This window comes from Rhinoderma darwinii, chromosome 1 (genome assembly GCF_050947455.1).
Source record: "Rhinoderma darwinii isolate aRhiDar2 chromosome 1, aRhiDar2.hap1, whole genome shotgun sequence".
Classification (NCBI taxonomy): Eukaryota; Metazoa; Chordata; class Amphibia; order Anura; family Rhinodermatidae; genus Rhinoderma; species Rhinoderma darwinii.
The window spans coordinates 249136520-249159436 of NC_134687.1; the positions used below are offsets into that span (position 1 = coordinate 249136520).

Consider the following 22917-nt stretch of genomic DNA (forward strand, 5'->3'; position numbering starts at 1 on the left):
TAGCTAAAGGCTCATGGGCCCTGATGCAAAAGTTCAACTTGGGCCCCCTGTGGACCCGTAATATTCAGCGGCATTGCTGGGTCTCTTAAGTGACCCATTAATGAAGCACAAGTAGCCAGGGGCGTTGCAGGGGTCTAAAAAGCTCATGGGCCCAAACACCAAGACATATGTTTTGTACCGCCCCCCCATACTTCTAAATAATGCAGAACCCACTAATGGTAACAGTTCTACACAGTGAAAAGTGAACACAGTACAGTTACATCCAATGACTTACATGTAACGTCTTTTCTTTCCCTTCTTGACTTCTTCCAAGTTCCAGCCATGACTCGTATTTGCACACAAACGTCCTATGCTGCTGCTACCCCCAGTGCCCCTACAGAGTAATAGTACACTGCTTTGTGCAACATTACAGTACTAGTGCCCCAAAGTAATAATCCCCCCTGAGCCTCCTAAATTAATAATACCTCCTGCAGTCTGCTGAGACAGACTGTGGGGTCTGCATGACTGTGGATTGTCTCATGACAGTCTTCATGGACAAAGTGTCTATATTGCTAATATATCCAAATGTAAAGTTTTTGTTTTCTTTAAATAACTTACAGGGACCCTTTATGACTTTATCCCTCCAGTTCCTTGTATGTTTCCATTTGGTTGGCCGACAATCACCCATTTCTCCCTACAGCAGAACTTGTATGTCAGCACAGCAAACACAGCATGTGCTTCTACACCAGTGGACTGGCACTATTTTGCAACATCCTCAAAGGCTTTGTAAACCTTTGAAAGCGATTTTTCTTTTTTCCTAATAAAAAGGTCAGTGTTTTTTGTGCAACTTTATAATTAGCCTTTATTAAAAATTATATTTACTTTTTGAGATACAACTGCTTTGTATCCTATATATAGAGCAGCTGTATCTTACGCTAAATCCTGTACCAGTCAGGTTCGCGGGACTGACAGGTTCAGTGACAGCAGGTCCTGCATGTCTCTGACACGCAGGATCCACCTGTTATCCATCAAATCTAAGTTCATAACTTAGATGTGATCGATTACAGTTGGATCCTGCGTGTTTCCCACTGTCACTGAACGGATCAGTCCCGCGGACCTAATGGATTCAGGCCTTACATCTCTTGCACACGACCGAAACTGGGCCGTGAAAAATGGTCTGTGTGTCGGCCGGATTTCCCAGCCCGACCACCGTACATGTGAACAGGACTCCTGGCATCATAGACATTTATGACGCTAGAAGTCTCTGCCTCCCCACGGAACTGCTGTTCTTTGCTGAATGAAATGATACAGTACGGAACAGCAGTTCTGTGGGGATGCAGAGACCCCTAGCATCATAAATGTCTATGATGCCAGGAGTCCCGTTCACATGTATCGTGGTCAGGTCGGGAAATCCGGCCAACACACGGACCGCTTTTCACTTCCTGGTTAGCAAATGATACATCTGCTCTATATAGAGAATACAGAGCAGCTGTATCTCTAAAAATTAAAAATAATGTTTAATAAAAACTAATTATAAAATTGCACAGAACACACTGACTGACCCTTTTATTAAAAAAAAATTAAATAGCTTTCAGCCTTTAAAGGCTATGTACACCTTTTGGAGGGCAACTTTTTTTTATAAAGAGGTCAGTCAGTGTGATTAGTACACCTTCTTTTTACTTTCTGAAATACAGCTGCTCTGTATTCTCTAAACAGAGCAGCTGTATATAACACCTGAATCCGTCAGTCCCGTGGACCTGAAGGGTTCAGTGTCAGCAGGTCCTGTGTTTCTCTGACACGCAGGATCCACCTGTAATCTATCACTTCTAAGTTATGAACGTAGATATGAGGGATATTCAGGTTGATCCTACGTGTCTCTGAACCAGTCAGTCCCGCGGGCCTGACGGAAGCAGGATTTAATGCTAGATGCAGCTGATATATATATATATAATATACAGAGCAGCTGTATTTCAGAAAGTAAAAATAATTTGTAATAAAAACTATTTAGAAAGTTGCACTAATCACAATGTTGGAGCGTTTTATTAAAAAAAAAATGAATAATAAATTGCCCTCCAAATATTTGCATAGGCTTTAAACTATTCCTCATTACCACCCATACCATATATTTGTATCTTTCATGGGCAGTGAAGCATGAAGTGGTACAGTATACTTAGCATGCACTATGATATACAAAGCAGTACACATTTTAAATAGAGATCGAAATATCTCTGCACTGTTCAGGAGAAAGAAATCAGAGTTTTTCTTTTCTTTCTCTTTCCTTGGCAAGTGCAGAGAAGATAAGACGGGATGGCAGGGTGCTTGCAGACGGAGCAGTACTAGTCTTATCTAAAGTTATTCGGCAGCTCAGCTGTCAAACTACAATGTCCTGAAAGTCTTTGCAGGAGGGAAGGGGGAGAATAACCCAGGCACAGAGACCAGTGGCCAGAGCAAATTCATCCTAATGACGGGAAAGTAAGGGCAGAGCAGCGCATGCACGTTCACCACTGCTGCCTGATACAGCGCGGAGTGTGGAAGTGTGATTATCCTAACTCCTCTTCCTTAGTCAGCGTTAGTGTGGTGAGGTGGGCCTGCGGGCCCCCCTGACTTAGGAGTCCGGTCGCAAGTGCGACCGCTGCGACCCCTATAGCTACGCCACTGGCCATAACAACAAAACTAACTGCCTAATATTGTGCAGGTCCCCCTCGTGCTACCAAAACACCGCTCTGACTCATCAAGGCATGAACTCCACAAGACCACTGATGGTGTCCTGTGTTATCTGGCACCAAGACGTTAGCAACAGATCTTTTAAGTTCTGTAAGTTGTAATGTATGTTGTATAGATCAGACTTTTTATAGATCACATCACACAGATGCTCGATCAGATTGAAGACATTGAAGTCTTTGTCATGTTCCTCAAACCATTCCTGAACAATTTTTGAAGTGTGGTAGGGTGTATTATCCTGCTGAAAGAGGTTACTGACAATAGGGAATACCATTGCCATGAAGGGGTGTACTTGGTCTGCAACAATGTTTAGATAGATGGTACATGTCAAAGTAACTTCCACATGAATTCCAGGACAAAAGGTTTAAATGCATAACATTGCTCAGAGCAACGCACTACATAGGCTGGCTTGCCTTCTAATAGTGCATTCTGGTGTCATCTCTTCTCCAAGTAAGCAACACACACACGCAACTGGAATTCCACGTGATGTACAAGAATGACCAGACCAGGCCACCTTCTTTCATTGCACCATGATCCCGTTCTGATGCCCATTGTAGGTGCATTCGGTAGTAAACAGGTGTCTGCGTGGACATTCTGACAAGTCTGCTTCTATGCAGCCCCAAACTCATCAGGTTGATATGCACTGATTGTTCTTACACCTTTTTATCTTAGCCAGCATTAACTTTTTAAGAGATTTGTGTTGCAACTGCTTTCTGTGACAGCAACCAGACTAGCAAGCCTTTGCTGCTCCTCCTGCACATCAATGAGCCTTGGGCACCCTTGGCCATGTCGCCAGTTCCCTGGTTGTCCTTCCTTGGACTGCTTTTAGTAGGTACTAACCACTCCATACAGGGAATACCTCACAAGACCTTAAATTTTTGATATGCTCTGACAAAATCATCTAGCCATAACAATTTGGCCTTGTCAAAGTCACTCAGAACCTTAAGCTTGCCAATTTTTCATGCTTTCAACACATCAAGTTCAAGAACTGACTGTTTACTTGCTGCCTGAAATATCCAATCCCTTGAGAGGAGCCATTGTAATGTTATAATCAATGTTATTCACTACACCTGTCAGTTGTTGTAATGTTATTATCGGTGTATTAAAGTCCTATTAGACGGGAACATATTCTTTCATGAACGAGCGACGAGTTATGATTTAGCAAATCGTTTACGCTCAAAAGACGGTCTATAACACATGAAAATAATTGCTAAAGATTTTCGCTGATCAGACGTTACTGCGATCATTGCTTGTTCGCCCACACCTCCTCTTTGAACTGCTAATGACTGGAAGATTTCTGATTAGACTAGGGAATGTGGCAGCGACGAACGATAATCTTTCACCGAGGTAGATGTGGTCGATCCTCGGAACCCAACAATTTATCGTTCGATCGTTGCATGCTATTACACGTAGCGATTATCTCTTACATTCGAACAATTATACAAAAATGTGTACGATAATCGCTCCGACTAATAGGGCCTTTAGTCACAGGTAATCAGTGGCTGCAGCTGAGCTGCATTGTCTAATGTGAGTCTAAGGTACAGATGTAGCCATCTTTATCTTGACTTTTAACTCATTAAAGAGGCTTTGTCGCCAGATTATAAGTGCCCTGTCTCCTACATAGTCTGATCGGTGTTGTAATGTAGATGACAGCAGTGGTTTTTATTTTGAAAAACGATCATTTTTGAGCTAGTTATGAGCAATTTTAGATTTATGCTGAGTTTCTTAATGACCAACTGGGCGTGTTTTTACTTTTGACCAAGTGGGTGTTGTAAAGAAGTGTATGAGGCTGACCAATCAGTGACCAATCAGTGACATCCACTTCTCATTGTTCCAGCCCAGCATGATCCACAGCACAGTGTGATTGTGCAGTGAAAGAAGCTGGGCTGGAACAATAAGAAGTGGATGACACTGATTAGTCACTGATTGGTCAGCCTCATACACTTCTTTACAACACCCACTTGGTCAAAAGTAAAAACACGCCCAGTTGGTCTTTAAGAAACTCATTAGCATAAATCTAAAATTGCTCATAACTAGCTCAAAAATTATCATTTTTCAAAATAAAAACCACTGCCGTTATCTACATTACAGCACTGATCAGACTATGTAGGAGATAGGGCACTTATAATCTGGTGACAGAGCCTCTTTAAATACACAGTGTCAAGAAACTTTAACTTTTGTTGTGTGATATCCCGCTGCAGCAAGTTATCAGAGTCAAGATAAATTTGGCTACATCCGTATGTCATTCTGAGATAGCTACTCTGTCCAACAACTATGCTTTATAATGGAGATGTTCTTTAGATTGGCTGCTCTGCAAAAGCCTACCAAAAGCCCAGAAGTTTACCAATAACTCAACCCAACATCAAACTGCAGTCCCCAAGATCAGATTTTTTTTTTCATCATACTGTAAAAACTAAAGGTAGATGTTAGACATCCTGTGATTTTAGCATTAAAAAAAAGATGTGAAGAAGGTTTGAAACTATAAACCACCTCATAGTTCATCCCCTGCAGCTTTTACTAACTTTATTGCTTTGTGATTTTTATTCTGGAGTAACCTTTGTTCTGAGAGCAAATCTTTGTATTTAGAAAAAAAAGTCTGCTTTTTATATATAAAAGAGTTTTAGAAAATAAAGGGGCCAGAAAGACATTACAATGTATACAAAACCTTTTGCCTGCATGCATGTGCAAACAAATACATAGTAATCTGAAGGTAAAAACTATAAAAGCATACAATGAAAAACAAATTAATAATCTTCAACCTATCAGCATGTATTAAGCTACAACATGTGCCCGCTCTATTGTAAGAGTTCATACACTTACAAGAAAATGTAAAACAACAACAACAAAGTACAATCACTTATTCTGCACAATAACTAAATCATTACATGCCATGCGTTTCTTCACAAAGTACATACCAACAATACTTTACTGCCTTTTATCTCAAACCCATAAGTAAAGAGCGACCTGCCCTTACTTGAAATTGCAATCTGGCTTGTGTATGAGAATGTAAACCACCTGATTTAGATGTAAGTACAATAAATATGCTGTCATATTCAAACTAAAGGCTCATTTACCGTTTTTATCCAATGCGAGCGCTATACGCTTCCTACTATGTTCATTATGAATCCTAAAAGAAGTAATAAATTACTGTACCATCACTTCATTGAAAAGTATTTGTCTAGCTATTGCTCTATATTAAATGTTCAAATGTTCTAAATATTTAAATTGAATACATATGAAAAAATGGAAGACTAAGACAAGGTAACTAAATAAATCTGCTCTTACATTGTGAAATCATAGGTGGCTTGCGTTCGGAGGCTCGTGGAAATCTCCGTGGTCTCTTTGGTGATGAACCCATGACTGACTGAGAAGGGGTTGAGCTGACTTTCCAGCTCCGGAAGAAGACTTCTGTGCAAACGAGTAAGGACAACACAGCACAGAGGAGCATCAAAGCAGGAGTTGTCCTCTTCCATACCTTCATCTTAAGAACAATCAAGGCATTGAGACGCTGAAAAACAACATAATATTACACGTGAAATACTGGAGAAAAGTCAACACACAGGCAGACATGAGAATAATTGGGGTTGATAGTAGGGTACAAACCATCATTTGCAAATGGCACCTAACAGAAAAAGAAGGTAAAAAGAGAAAATTTCTATAATTATTTGAGAATATGTTTAAATTGCATACTATGTATCACTTCTCTTCATATCTAACTAGAATTGCAACTGTGCCTTGTTTGTATCAGATATATAACTCCGTCTGGGTGATTTGTTAATAGCTTTTTTAACGTTTCTGTTTAATTTGTGGAAAATTTTAACAATGAGGTCAATTTAGCAAACTCATACACAGATTGGTCATTCCGCAGTGTCATTTATTCATTCATTCTTAGTGTTTTGAATCAATAGACTATTTTAAAGAAAGAACTTTTTGTTTGTAGAGGGTATGTCTGTTTAGAAGATTCTGATTCCAAAAGAAGAGAAATGTCAATGGATTTTTAGTTTAAATTTGTTGTTACATCCTTGACTCAGCTGTCCATATTGTCTTGGCTCAGCTCGTATTAAGAATATAACTTTTTTTCCTCCTATATTTAGTTTGAGTATTGGACTCACAATAACTGTGACAATTAGTAGAAGGTATGAAATGTTAAAGTACAGTATTGCTTAGGTATCAAGCACATGGCAAAACCTGGAACCTGTACAGTTACACAAAGTCCCTGCAGCTTCCTGCACCACCATATGGTGCCTCCCTATGGTACCCTTTTAACAGAGGTATTCTTTGCATCTCGGGTAAAATACTTCTGTCATACAGCAACTGATGAAGCATGGCACTGTAACATCTGGGGAATAAAATAGCTTTCTTCTAAAAGTATCTTTAGCGATGACCACAGCTTTATAAATATAATTGCTTCATATCTGGTGTACTGTGAATTCAAGCGCTATTGTCTCGCTATTATATGATGTTTTAGTTGTTGCGGTTGTATTCTTATTCCGTCCACTACAGGTGAAACTTGTACATTGGTTAAACTGGCCATTGTCTGAAATAAAGGGAAGGTCAGCTGAGGTGTTCTGCAATGGAGGGAAAGGGTGTCTATCTGACAATGAAGACTTCGTGAGTAAATTGCATCAATTATGTTTCATACTTGTTTTAACCCCTAAGGCCAATGCTTGACTTGTTAGCTTATAAATTTAAGGCACTGTGATGTAGGGCCCCAAAGCCATTTATAGCTGCATTTTGTGCTCTGTAAGAGTGTATTCGTCATCGCGGCTTGGGGCGGAGATTAGGATAAAAAAATGTGGTGAGCCCCCCATTTAATATTTAGTGTTGGGAAGCTTAGAATGATCTGAAATATTGCTTGCTGAGGAGAGGTGCTGTTTTTTCGAAACTGGAACGAGATAAAAGTTGAAAGGAGGGATAGGACCACCGACTGTTAGAGAGTTGGAAATGCGGAGCCTAAGTTTGACTGGTGAGGACCGTACTAGTCAGTATCACATCATTGGGCCTGGGGTGGCAACAGATCCTGAAGAGCTGGCAGGGTTGGTGTGTAGGGCCCTACTGTAGAAATAGCTGGGCATACAAGAAAGGGAACATAGAAGCGTAGCCCAACACTGTCATAAGACGTATACACAGGGCTCCAGGTTTTTGTGGGCCCTTGGGCGACACAGACTTAGTAGGCTACTTTTTGGGGGAACTCACTTATGATGGCAGTAAAATGTCAAAAAACTGAAGTCTGTGCCCCCATATAGAAGTTAGGCCCCCAGTTTGTGCCCCCATCTAAAAGTTAGACCCCCTTTATGTCCCTATATTGAAGTTAGGCCCTCAGTTTGTGCTCCCATATATACAGTGCCCTCTGTAGATAATGCCACAGTGCCATCTGTAGTTAATGCCACAGTGCTCTCTTTAGATATTGCCACAGTGCCCTCTTTAGATAATGCTACAGTGCCGTCTGTAGATAGCGCCACACACACCCCCTGTAGATAGCTCCAATGGGGCTCCCTCTAGGAGTGGAATCCCCAGCCAGAGTATTGCCGATCTTGCCAGGGATTACGGTCCTAGAGGAGCACCTGACGTCACTGTCCATATATGGACAGGGACGTCAGGGGCTCCCTCTAGGAGCGGAATCCCCGGCAAGAGTGTCGGCAACGCTCTGGCCGGGGATTTCGCTATTGGAGGATCCTGGGACGTCACTGTCCATATATGGATAGTGACGTCTGGAGCCTTTCCAGGAGCGGAATCCACGGCCAGAGCATCGGCAATGCCCTGGCCAGGGATTCTGGTCCAGAAGAAGACCCTGACGTCTCTGTCCATTTATGGACAGGGATGTCAGGGGCTCCCTCTAGGTGCTGAATCTCCGGACAGAACATCAGCAATTCAGGTCCTGGAGGAGCCATGACGGTTACTGAGCCAGTGTAGTGGACAGAATAATATTTGACTGTGGGGATAATCGGCCCACGTGGAGACTTGTAAGGCCTAATATAAAAATGCAGTCAGAAACCACCAGCACAAGTGGCAATAAGCCCAAACCATGCAGTAGCAGCCCTCATCTTGAGGCCTACTAGGCCTTAGGCAGTATAGACCTTGTATTAAGGAGGGGTGCCCTCGTCCCACTATTTGCTTGTCACATCAGAACAAGCCAATCATATTGCCTGCCTGAATCAAAACAGAATCTGTGCCTCTCAGTAGTGAGAAGATTGTAAATACTATAACTAGAATTTTTATGCCTTTCCAGAGCAGGAAGAAACTTACATATTTTACTTGGCAGTGTGCACCCTCAGCGCTGGAAAAGGAATTGTATATATCTTTAAATGTAAATTAAAAAGTTAAAGTTGGCACTCTAACTTCCTGCATCATTTTATCTCTTTCTTCATTCCTGCGGGTTCTACCCAATCACACCCCACTATTACACCATGATTATTGTTTATCAGATTGCGTATTAAAATCGGGGTAGGCATTCATAGGTACAATAGGGCCTTCTATGGGTGCTGAAATATGGCTCTGTAAAACTCTGCGGTTCTTCAGAGCCATTATGTGCTCATGTGTATTGGGCCCTAAAAATCTGTACACAGTAGTGTAGAAATTATGTGTTTAGTCACAGCAATATTAGTGCTTTTTACTGCCATGTTTTTTACCGTCTTGTATAGCATGTACATTATAACAATATACATTTACAGTTTCTCTTAGTGGTAACTTAGATAAATTTCAAGAAACGGCCGTCAGACGGCTGCAGTAGGAACAATAGACCCCTAATGGGGCAAGTCACACTACCGATTTTTTGATGGCCCGGGAAACCCGGCCGTCAAAAAATGGGACATGCCCTATTTTCTCCCGGCCGCCCGCCTCCCATAGAAGTCTATGGGGCCGGGTAATACACGGCCATCACTTGAATGTGCTCCAAGTGACGGCCGTGTGTTCCGTCGCTCGCTCTCCCTTCTTCTCCCCACAGTGCGAAGTGCATGTGAGGAGGAGGAGGGTATGTTTTTTGCTCCCTGTAGGAGCTTCGGCAACGCTGTGGCCAGGGATTGGGGATTTGGCTCCAGCAGAAATCCCTGACTTCACTGTATCCATATATGGACACAGTGACGTCAGGGACTTCGGAAGCGGAATCCCCGGCGATGTGGCCGGGGATTCCACTCCAGGAGAAGTCCCTGACTTCACTGTGTCCATATATGGACACAGTGACGTCAGGCACTTCTGAAGCGGAATCCCCGACCCTGTGGCTGGTGTCTCCACTCCAGGAGAAGTCCCTGACTTCACTGTCTTCATATATGGACATTGAAGTCAGGGACTTCTCCTGGAACGGTGGCGCTATCTACAGACAGGTAGGGGGCTGTGTAGAACTACCTGCAGGGGGCTGTGTGGCATTACCTATGGGGGGGGGGGCTGTGAGGCATTACCTACACAGGGCTGTGTGGCATTACCTACAGGGACCTGTGTGGCATTACCTACAGAGGGCTGTGTGGCATTACCTACAGGGGCCTATGTGGCATTACCTATAGAGGGCTGTGTGGCATTACCTACAGGGGCCTGTGTGGCATTACTTACAGGGGGCTGTGTGCCACTACCTACAGGGGGCTGTGTGCCACTACCTACAGGGCGCTGTGTGCCACTACCTACAGGGGGCTGTGTGGCACTACCTACAGGGGGCTGTGTGCCGCTACCAACAGGGGGCTGTGTGCCACTACCTACAGGGGGCTGTGTGGCACAACCTACAGGGGCCTGTGTGGCATTACAGGGGGCTGTGTGGCATTACCTACAGGGGCTGTGTGGCATTACCTACAGGGAGCTGTGTGGCACTACCTACAAAGGGCTGTGTGGCACTACCTACAGGGGGCTGTGGCAGTATCTACAGAGGGCAGTGTGTGGCATTATCTACAGAGGGAAGTGTGTGGCAAAAATGTACAAATGAAATTCATCCGATTTTAAAACGGACAGGGAAAAAAATGGATGCAAAATGGGTCAAAATCGTCCGTTAAAAACGGCAACACGGCCCGGAACGGAATCGGAACGGATGCAAAACGGATGCAAACCGGCCGGGAGAAACGGCCCAAAACGGCCGATTTTAACGCCCGACACTCGGACCCTGTCGTGTGAATAAGGCCTTAGTAGTATTAGTTAAAGGTGCTTCATTGTTCCAATGGGTTGTAAAAAATTGCACTGTGTAGGGTAGGTCAATTATGTTCATAAGATTATAGTAGGAGCTTACTGTTTATCTCTGACAGAGACCTGAAGAAATAAACAGAACTTTTATTGACCTTGTTGTACTGTCGGAAATTATCTGTGTTCACCCTCCAGGGTTTTCTGACATGAGTACACTACGTTCCTTGGTGTATTTGAGTCTAGGGATAAACTAGAACAATAGCAGGATTATAACCTGTTAATACTGATTAAGATAGCTGAATGATAGCTTGCAATACATTATTATTATTATTATTATTATTATTATTATTATTATTATTATTATTATTATTATTATAAGCAAAAGTAATTTAGGAGACTATCTGCATTCTGTGGAACAAAATATTTAAATCCAAAAATGTAATGTTAGACAATGATGCCTTTTAAAATACCCCTAATTGTTCAGTATTATTACCATAGTTTGTCAATAGTTTGTAATTTCCCATGACTAGATCATTAGAACTTTGAGATATTGGATACCTCATTGTGTAATCTTAGGGCAGCATGTGCCATGTTCCCCAACCATGGTGTCTAGCACCAGGCATCCAGAGTACATGCTACAGATTTATGGTCCAATGCTCTGGATCCCCAGGCGATCATCACTTTCATCTGTATGCGCAAAAACTCTATTCACATTACTCTTTGGCCTATAAACTGGCCTGTAGCCAACATGATAAAAGGACGGGAAGTCAACACAGGCTGGTGAAGAGCAGTGATCTCATCTTGCCCATCTGCACCTTGCCACCAACGGCACAAATCATATTCTGAAAGAAGCCCGAAGCTTGAGCTTTTATGTTCATAATGGGAGTATTAATTTTATTCTTTTCAGAAGCACTATTGCTGTGCGAAAGGGCACTAAGGGTACACTATTACTATGTGGGGGCTCATTACTGTGTGGGGGCACTATTACTTTGTGGGTCACCTATTACTGTGTTAGGGTCCCTATGGGGGCATCAGTATTGTGTGGGGGCACTATCACTGTATAAAAAACATTGCTACTATGTGGGGGCACTATTAATGTGTGAGCACAAAAGGGGTTATATTAATGTGTGGGGAGTATTTTTACTGTGTGGACCACAAAAGGAGCACTGCTACTGTGTGGGGCCGAAGGGGAGCACTCTTACTGTGTAGGGCACTATTACTGTGTGGCGCACTAAGGGGAATATTGCTGTATGGGGCACAGCAGTAGTACACTGTTAAAGGGGAAAGATGGAAAGTTAGTGTAGAGGGTAAGGAATGTGTTAGAAAAGCGAAGAGCCAAAGATGTCTTGACAGAAAACTTTGCAGAGACAAGTTGTGGATGGGAAATATCGCCATAGCAATCGGGGCTGTTTGAAGAAAAATAGTAAGAGTGAATGACTACAATTAGAGTAGTCGTGAACCGTGTGTCAATGGATTTAACTCAACTGTATTTACGGAGCAGAGTGCCAGTGTAGTACAGATGTAGCCGTCTTTCCCTTGACTTTTAACAAAATGAATAAACAATGGCTAGATCTCTTATCTTGAATTTTTCAATGACTTTTCAATGGCTTTTGTTGTGTGATACCACGCTGCAGCAAGTTATCAGAATCAAGTTAAAGATGGCTACATCCGTATCAGTATCTCAACACTATTTGTTCATTGTATGGCAATATTACTGGTAATAGTAGTCTTTGTGGTAGTTATATTTGGTCATGGTGTGGAGGCATTATTTGGTCATTTTTTGTGGTATTATTTGGTAAGTGTATGACTTATTTGGGGGTAGGGTTGATGCATCTATGAATACAGGAGCTAGAACTCACAGTGCTGATTTTCTTTATGAAGTAATATCTAAGGACAGTGTACTGCTGAGGCAGTGTATGTAGGCCTATCATGTGTTCTAAAAGTTGTCTTACAGCTCTGCTGTCTTCAATACAGTTTTTTTGGTTTGTGCCCCATATCTTTTCATGGCAAAGGCCTGTCAAGGACAAGATCAGAGCAGTTAACCAACAATTCTCTAAACATAAAACCACATCACATGAAAATTTGTGTTGCAAAAAGTGCTGTAAAGGCTTTATAAATATATTTTTTCATGCCGTTATGCCAGAAAATTGTCTTAATTGCCGTGATACATTTCCCTCAGTGCGGTTACCATTAGAACTAATGGCAATACATTTTTTGTACCCATCTTAAAAGGGTTGTCTGCTTTGAAAAACATTTTCCAATAGGCTATTAGGGAATTACGGTTAATAGAGGAGGTCCTTAATTCAGGGCCTTCATCTCTTAACCAGACATTTCTTGTATGGTGGTGCTGCAGGGGGATAGAACACTTGCTGCTAGGTTCCCTCACACATAACAGCTGATCTCAATGGGTCACAGCAGCGGAATACCCTCTGATTAGTTTATTGTAAGGGGACCCTTCTAACGAAAAGGGATGGCAGACAATGCCTTTAAAACACAGATGGGGATTTATGTATCAATGAGAATCAATGAACAGCTCGACTTGTATTTCAACCACAGTCGGTTAGCATTTCTTTTAATGTAGTTTTTGCCAAAGTCTATGTTTTCTCCGTTATCTTGTCTAACACCTGTACAAAGTATAAACTTTAGCATATTCTATAAACAAAAAAGTAGATCTAATAAAGCAACTGACATTTTTCAAGGTGCCCAGAAGATATTGAATTGGGATTCTCACATTTGAACGGAAAAATATATTAAATTTTATCCAAGCCTATGTGCTCTAGAATTTCACATTATAGAATTGAGAAAATATTACTTTAGCTTTTTAATATTTTATTTCCGTAAAATCATATACAAATTATGGTCTGTCCTTTGAACACAAATTAATCAGTAATTCTGATCTGGCAAAGTTTTACTACTGTTTTTTTTGTAACCTATTGGCTGATATATCATAAAGTACTAAATGAAAAATTCTTTAATATATGGTCTTTTTTTTTCTTGTTGTTCTAGATTGTCTGTCAAAATTGTAAATGATAAGCCACATTTATACATCCATTCCCCCAAGTGTTGTTAAAGTGTTTATCATGCTGATCATTTCAACAACGTTCTGTCAAAGGATAAACTTACAGATCTTATTAAATACATGTGCTGCCAGGCAACACATTAGAGAAATATAAAATTGTCTGACTACAGAGACCAATAGTGAATCATAAGTGCTCTTGGCTTAGTTTTCCACACTATTTGAACTTTCCAGTGCAATTTATCATCCAGAGTTTCCATACATCAGCTTTACAATGTTGTATGTTTGGAGGAAGACACATATTGGGATAAGGTCATTTATAAAATTCACAAGGACTGTTGGTTATATATCATAGGCACAAACTATGGCTGATGGGGTAGAGATGACAGGTTATTTGTATTAGATTGCTTGAGATGGTAATTGATCCACTGATTTATTCTGATTGAAATATTTGGAGTTAAAAAAAGATTTTTATTCTAACCCTAGAATAAGGACAATTTTGCCTTCGTCTGATTCAATAATAAAGGATAATAGGTTGAACTAGATCAGGGGTCTCAAACTCGGCCGGGTAAGTGGGCCACATATAGAAAAAATGGGAAGTTGATGGGCCGCATTACTTTCAAATTTGATACAATACAAAATTATTATTAATCAATTAGTTATTTGAACTAGAATAACACTATATTACTATAATAATACTACATTACTATAATAATACCGCTAGTTTTAAAATTTTAGAGAATTCCCCACGTGCTTATTTCAACAATCCAGCTTTCCAGTTTAAGTGTCGCTAAATGCAGTCCGGCGACTCAGTTAGCAGCGTTTGGCAGACACACATGTCAAGATTGGGCAGTCCCTTTTTAGATAGTGCCAAAGTGCCCTCTGTAGATACTGCCACAGTGCCCTCTATAGATGCTGCCGCAGTGCCCTCTGCGGATGCTGCCACAGTGCCCTCGGCGGATGCTGCCGCAGTGCCCTCGGCGGATGCTGCCGCAGTGCCCTCGGCGGATGCAGCCGCAGTGCCCTCGGCGGATGCCCTCTTTGATTTGTTTGGAGTATGGGACCTGATGTTACAGTACAGTTGTGACTGCAGCACTGGATGTGACTGGAGTAGAGGACATGATGTTACAGTAGAGTTATGACTGCAGCTCTGGATGTGGCTGGAGTATAAGACATGATGTTACAGTAGAGTTGTGACTGCAGCTCTGGATGTGACTGGAGTATAGCACATTATATAATAGTAGAGTTGTGACTGGAGCTCTAGATTTATTTGGAGTATAAGACAAGATGTTTGCATCTGCATCTACTGATCTTGCAGTAGAGTTGTGAGTGTAGCTGTGGATGTCTCTGGAGTATAGTACATGATGTTACAGTAGAGTTGTGAGTGCAGCTCTGGATGTGACTGGAGTAAAGTACATGATATAATAGTAGAGTTGTGAGTGGAGCCTTGGATTCCAGCTCTGCTCCTGACATCACTGTCCATATATGGACAGAGATGTCAGGGGCAACCCCAGAGCTAGAGTCCCGGGCAGAGCGCTAGTAAGCTCTTCCTGGGACTCCAGATGTGCTCCTGACATCACTGGGACTCCTGCTCTGGGGAAGCCCCTGACATCATTGTCGATGTATGGACAGCGATGTCAGAGGCTTCCCCAGAGCGGAGCCTATACTAGCGCTCTGCCCGGGACTCCGCTCTGGGGAAGACCCTGACACACTGTCCATATATGGACAGCGATGTCAGGGAATTCCACAGAGTCCCGGAGCAGAGCCTATACTAGGGCTCTGCCCAGGACTCCGGCTCTGGGGAAGCCCCAGACATCGCTGTTCATAAGTGGACAGCGATGTCAGGGATTTCCAGAGTCTCGGAGCAGAGCCGATACTAGCGGCTCTGTGTCCCGCGGGCCGCAGATGACAGCCCCAGCGGCCGCATGCGTGCTTGAGACCCCTGAACTAGATGGACTTAAAGGGGTTTTACAGCCAGTAAAAATTGATGGCCTATCCTCAGGATAGGCCATCAATAGCTGATGTGTCGGGGCCCGACTCCCGGGACCCCCGCTGATCAGCTGTTTTGAAGGGGGTGCAGTGCTTGTACGAGTGCTGATTCCCCTTCATTTCTACTTGTACACTGTGAATATTCGACACGCATTTAGCGATGATTCACAGGTATTGCAGCCTTTTCTCCCATTGAAGTAAATGGGAGAAGGCTGCAATACTGTGAATCGTCGCTACATCTGTGTCGACGATTTACGGTGAACAAGTAGAAATGAAGGGGAAGCAGCGCTCGTACGAGCGCTGCACCTCCTTCAAAACAGCTGATCAGCGGGGGTCCCGGGAGTCGGACCCCGACCCATGAGCTAATGATGGCCTATCCTAAAGAGAGGCCATCAATTTTTACTGGCTGGTAAACCCCTTTAATAACTGTCTCAAAGACAGAAAACAGATGAAAAATACTCAATTTGAGTTACAGTCATCCAGTTGGGCTCCACAGGGGTCAGTATTGGGCCCTCTTCTTTTCAATCTGATTATTAATGACCTCGTTTACAGAACATATGTCCAATATTTGCAGTTGATACTATGTTCTGTAAAGTAATCAACACAGAAGAAAATAAAAGAATATTAGGAGGGATTTGGGGAAGCTGGGGGCTTGGGCAAAAAATGGCAATTAAACTGTAATTTGGATTTATGTAAGGTTATGCACAAGGGCTGAGAAAACACATTCTTCAATTATGCATTAAATAGTAAAACAGTGGGATAAACTGCCACTGAAAGGGACTTGGGCATATTGACTAGCAAGAAACTTGTCTTTAGCAACCAGTGCCAGGCAACTGCTGACAAGGCAAATAAAAAAGTAGCAAACAATAAAACAAGTTATGTGAATGAAATTGCTGGACATGGGTCATTGATCCAGGGATTTATTATACATGTTTGGAGTCAGGTAGGCATTTTCCCCTTAACGTGAGGCAATTGACAACCACTTTATAATGTTTTGTTTAGGTTTTTTTGCTTTCCTCTAGATGAACTATGTAATATAGTAGGATGTATTTTATGGTCTTTTTTCAATTTTACTAGTTTTGTTACTATGACTATCTCAATTGTATAAATGATATAACTATGTAACTAAATGTATTACTTTTAAACATGAACAAGAAACCTTGGAAATTTATTATACTTGTCTTGAGTATACAGTGCCAAATATATACTCTTTTTTATTCCACCACGTCTTTTTTTACATGTCTTCTTTTGGGGTACATTATAATGATATAGATTGTGTTTTACACTATACTTTTCATTTGCAACTGTAACTAAAAATAATGGAAAAATTCTTATTGGTTTGTAGGAAAATGTAAAGATTTTAATTTATACACATATACGGTACACATAACCCCCTTTTCATGTTGTAACTGAGCAATTAACCATTGCTGGCTAGAGAACACAATTTAAAAGCAATGGATTCAATTTATAACACTGAGTCACCCAATCTGAAAAGTACTAATGACACATACACCACATTATAAATTGACATATCAAAAGCACAAGGAATGTGCTGAGAATTCTATAACATGTATGATGACCCAATACAAGTAGAGTCACATTATATCATAATACAGTTGTTTTCAAGCTATAACACATGCATTTTTCCCAGGTGAACCAAATGTCTACAGTGGCTGCCATCCTGTAGTTTGTTGGAACATTTTTCGTGCCTATTGTCAGTTATACAGTTAGTAATTAAAAATATAAAAGAAAAAATAATGCAAACTACGAATGGTGGTTTTTACATTGACATGTATGTTAATAGTATTTGTGTCATTTGACTTTAAGCAACACATATTTAGCTTATGTTTGGCATTGCGGCTGGTGTATGGGTTATTTGTGGCTGGTGTAATATTGGAACATTTGGGGCTGGCACTATTATGGGTGGCACTGAGGCTCACATAGTTTGGAGGGTACTTTGGCAAGCACTGTTTGTGAGGAACATGGTTTGCAACGTAATAGAAAATAGCAGAACCTCATTTTGAAGAGGAAGGATCTGCTTCATGTTATTCAGAGACTGGTACACAGTTATAAAAAATGTGTGCTCTTTCTGCCAAAGAGGCCAATACCAAGTATTAGAGCCACTTCAAAACAGATAGAGAAAATTTACTGAGTTTCAATTCTTCATATTGCAAGTACGATCGCTCGCCCATATACATTTCTATCATGTCATAGTTACATAATTACATAGTTACATAGTTAGTACGGCTGAAAAAAGACACATGTCCATCACGTTCAACTAAGGGACGGGTAAAGGGAAGGTAAAAATTTCTACACATAGGAGCTAATATTTTTTTGTTCTAGGAAATTATCTAAGCCTTTTTTAAAGCCATCTACTGTCCCTGCTGTGACCAGCTCCTGCGGTAGACTATTCCTTAGATTCACAGTTCTCACAGTAAAGAAGGCTTGTTGCCTCTGCAGGTTGAACCTTTTTTTCTCCAGACGGAGGGAGTGCCCCCTTGTTTTTTGAGGGGGTTTTACATGGAACAGGATTTCACCATATTTTTTGTATGTGCTATTAATATATTTATATAAGTTAATCATGTCCCCCCTTAGTCATCTTTTTTCAAGGCTAAATAAGTTTAATTCTTTGAATCTTTCTTCATAACTTAGATTCTCCATGCCCCTTATTAAATTCGTTGCTATTCTTTGTATTTTTTCCAACTCCAGGGAATCCTTTCTATGAACTGGAGCCCAGAACTGAACTGCATATTCTAGATGAGGCCTTACTAATGCTTTGTAAAGTGGAAATATTACAATCCTTTCCCGCGAGTCCATGCCTCTTTTAATACACGACAATATCTTGCTGGCCTTTGAAGCAGCTTATTGACATTGCATGCTGTTATTTCGTTTACGATTTACAAGTACACCCAGATCCTTCTCAACAAGTGACTCCCCCAGTGTAGCTCCCCTAGGACACATGATGCATGCAGGTTGTTGGTACCCAGATGCATAACTTTACATTTATCTACATTAAACTATATTTGCCAACTGGATGCCCAAACACTTAGTTTGTTTAAATCCACTTGCAATTCACGAACATCTTCCATAGACTGAATTACATTACATAGTTTGGTGTCATCTGCAAAAATAGAAATAGTGCCTCTATATCATTAATAAATAAGTTGAATAATAGTGGTCCCAGCACTGAACCCTGGGGTACACCACTTATAACCGGGGACCATTCAGAGCAGGAATCATTGACCACAACTCTCTGGATACGGTCCTTGAGCCAATTCTCAATCCAATTACAAACTATATTTTCTAAACCCATCGACCTTAATTTACCCATTAGACGTCTATGAGGGACAGTGTCAAATGCCTTTGCAAAGCCCAAAAATACTATATCCACAGCGGCCCCTCTGTCTAGGCTTCTGCTCACCTCTTCATAAAAACAAATCAGGTTAGTTTGACAACTTCTGTCCTTAGTAAAACCGTGCTGGCTGTCACTTATAATACTATTTTTTGTCACATAATCCTGTATATAGTCCTTCAATAGCCCCTCAAACATTTTCCCCACGATGGATGTTAAGCTTACTGGCCTATAATTACCCGGGGAAGACCTAGAGCCCTTTTTGAAAATAGGCACCACATTTGCCCTGCGCCAGTCCCTTGGCACTATACCAGTCACTAGAGAATCTCTAAATATTATGAAGAGGGGGACAGAAATAACTGAACTAAGCTCTTTAAGAACTCTAGGTTGCAACCCATCTGGTCCGGGGCCTTGTGCACATTTATTTTATTTCATTTAGCTTGGACAATATCTTCATTCATCCAATTCAGTATATCAACTGATATATTAACAGAACTGGCAGCGGCTACATCAGCTGCTCTTTCTTCTGTTGTATATACAGAGCTAAAGAACCCATTTAGTAACTCTGCCTTCTCTTGATCGCCTGTGACCAACTCCCCATTATCACTATTTAGGGGTCCTAAATGTTCAGACCTTGGCTTTTTTGCATTTATATACTTGAAGAATTTTTGGGGTGTAAAGGATCTGCCAGGCACAACTTCTGTGTATACGCCCATGGGTAATCAGTCTGCACCTGGTTCTATGTCTCTGAGACTGACTCCATCTTCCACCACTCAGGATGGCAGGCTTAGGAGTGGGAGAGCCTATCGCAGCCTGGCCAGACGGAGCTAGCTCCCGGCCTCTGTCTATTTATACCTGCCTTTCCTGTTCCTCCTTTGCTTGTGATTCTTCTCGTGTGGTTTCCTGGCCTTGCTGCAGCTCCTAGCTATTTGATCTTGCTTCATACTGACCCCGGCTTACTGACTACTCTCCTGCTCTGCGTTTGGTACCTCGTACATTCCTGGGCTGACTCGGCTCGTTCACCTCTATTGTTGCTCACGGTGTTGCCGTGGGCAACTGCCCCATTTCCCTTTGCTTGTGTCCCCTTGTCTGTTTGTCTGTCGTGCACCTACTGAGCGTAGGGACCGTCGCCCAGTTGTACCCCGTCGCCTAGGGCGGGTCGTTGCAAGTAGGCAGGGACTGAGTGGTGGGTAGATTAGGGCTCACTGTCTGTTTCCCTACCCCCCTTCCATTACATGGGGATTTGTTTTACTATCCTTGGCCACCTGCCTTTCATTTTGTATTTTTGCTCATTTTATTACATTTTTACCGATTTTTATTACGCTCTTTATAATTTAAAAAGGCTACAGCTGTACTCTCAGATTTGTATTTTTTAAATGCCCTTTTTCTTTGTCATGTATTGCCCTTTTTACAGAAGGTGTAAGCCATGTGGGATTTAATTTTAGTCGTTTATACTTGTTACCTATAGGAATACATTTTGCACTATAATTACACAAAGTAGATTAGAAAATCTTCCATTTATCATTTGTCCCATTATTTAACATTAGTTCTTCCGAGTCTATATCTTGAATTGCAGCCCTCATCCTGGGGAAAGTGTTTTTGCCCTTCCAGCCTGTGTTTGTTTTTTACAGTATAGGTAAAATGTAACTATATTGTGATCACTGTTAGCAAGGTTTTCACGAACATTGACATTCCCAACAAGCTCTGCATTATTTGAAATGACCAGACCCAACAGAGCTTCACCTCTAGTCGGGTCTTCCACAAACTGGGCCATAACATTTTCCTGCAACAAGTTGAGGAAATGTCTCCCCTTTGCAGTTGAAGCCGAACCATGACACCAATTAATATCCCGGTAATTAAATTCTCCCATTATTACTACATTACCTGCCTGTGCAGCCTGATCCATCTGTTTATATAGCCGACCTTCCATCTCCTCAGTTATACTGCGGGGGGGGGGGGGGGTCTATAGATTACACTAAAAGTATTTTTTTCAGTGTTTACCTCCCTTTCTAGTTCCACCCACAAGGCTTCAACCTCCTCACAATCTTCACCCACTATTCTCTCTTTCACACTCGCCTTCATATAACTTCTCACATACAGACATTCACCACCACCTTTCCTATTTGTCCTGTCTTTCCGAAAAAGTGTAAAACCCTCTAGATTTACAGCCCAGTCGGCAGCACATCTCTCTGTTTACACAGGGAGATGGCATAAAATCAATTAGAAATAGTTACGACCTTATTAAATAACGTGAGAATAAAGATTGAGATTAACCACACGGGTGTACAACACCAACAAATAAATGTCTAAGTGTAGGGAAAAGAGTAGAAGGGCAAAGTGTGTGGTATTAAAGAGGCTCTGTCACCACATTATAAGTTCCCTATCTCCTACATAATCTGTTCAGTGCTGTAATGTAGATAACAGCAGTGGTTTTTATTTTGGAAAAACAATAATTTTTTAGCAAGTTATGAGCAATTTTAGATTTCGTTTCTTAAAGACCAACTGGGCGTGTTTTTACTTTTGACCAAGTGGGCGTTGTAAAGAAGTGTATGAGGCTGACCAATCAGTGACCAATCAGTGTCATACACTTCTCATTGTTCCAGCCCAGCTTCTTTCACTGCACAATCACACTGTGCTGTGGATCTCGCCCTTCTTAAAAGAGAATTAGTGGATCTTTAAGATTAATTCAGCCAACGCACATGGCCTTAATGAAAATTTTCATCATCATCATGTCCCAGTCCTTAAAATGAGATCTTGGGGTACATGGTGACGATATACTATGTATACTATGATATAACTCATAAAAATATGCAATTACCTGTGTGGCTTTCTCCCCGTAAGTTGAAGCTTAACGTTTTCAGAAATGCCTCCTACATTACGGAATGCCATTTAAACTATATTTGCAGAGGAGGCGCATGCGCGAAGCTCAAGGGACAGGACGCACCTGATGTGAGCTCCGCTCCGGCATCACTGATTAAGCCGTATTAGCGCTGTCTTTTACAGCTCCTTAGCAGCCGAAAAGTCTGGTAAGGTTCAATATGACCCGGACCAACAAGTCCAAGCCTAGAGGACCGGCTACTCCAGCCCCTTCTCCAACTATACCGGAGATATTCCGCACCACGAGGCAATCCATCATGGCCGACCCGGCCGCGGCTCAGGTCAGTAGGAGTCCGTCATCGGTGGACGCTTCCCCACCATCCTCACCTCCAGAAGCAACAACCCACACTGACACTGATGATTTATTTAGGAATATCGCAGCATTGTTCCGAACGGAATTATCACAGGCGGTCGCTGAATTTTCCCGCCAAATTTATGAAGTGGGTCAAAGAGTCTCTGACATGGAGACTAGAGCAGATGACATGGCGGATGCGTTAGAGACAGACCGCAGGGATATTGATTCCCATCCAGTTCAGCTGGAGGCACTGGAATTTAAATTGGAGGATCTGGAGAACAGGTCCCGGAGAGGGAATCTGCGGGTCAGAGGCCTGCTGGAGACTATTACAGATTTGGAACCCACTCTCACCACGCTTTTTTGTACCCTTTTGATCCAAGATTACATTGCTTTATTTCGTATGGATAGGGTTCATAGAGCCCTAACACGACCACGCAATCCGGATTTACCGCGTGATGTGATATTGAAATTTCATTATCCGGAGGCTAGAGATAAAATCCTTATGACGGCACGGAATCTTTCGCCTTTACCGGGAATGTCACCCTCTGTCCTTTTGTATGCGGATTTAGCACCCTCTACACTCGGGACATC

At 41.9% G+C, this 22917-nt stretch overlaps 1 protein-coding gene across 1 annotated transcript in view; it reads right to left on the reverse strand.

The window, feature by feature from the left end:
* LOC142740775 (neurturin-like) overlaps positions 1-6204 on the reverse strand; it is a 37306-nt gene extending 31102 nt beyond the window's left edge. The window contains exon 1 of the mRNA XM_075850202.1: positions 5986-6204. Within this exon, the coding sequence (XP_075706317.1) occupies positions 5986-6181 (196 nt within the window). The 5' untranslated portion in view covers positions 6182-6204. The remainder of the gene's footprint in view (positions 1-5985) is intronic.
* Between the last annotated feature and the right edge of the window lie 16713 nt (positions 6205-22917).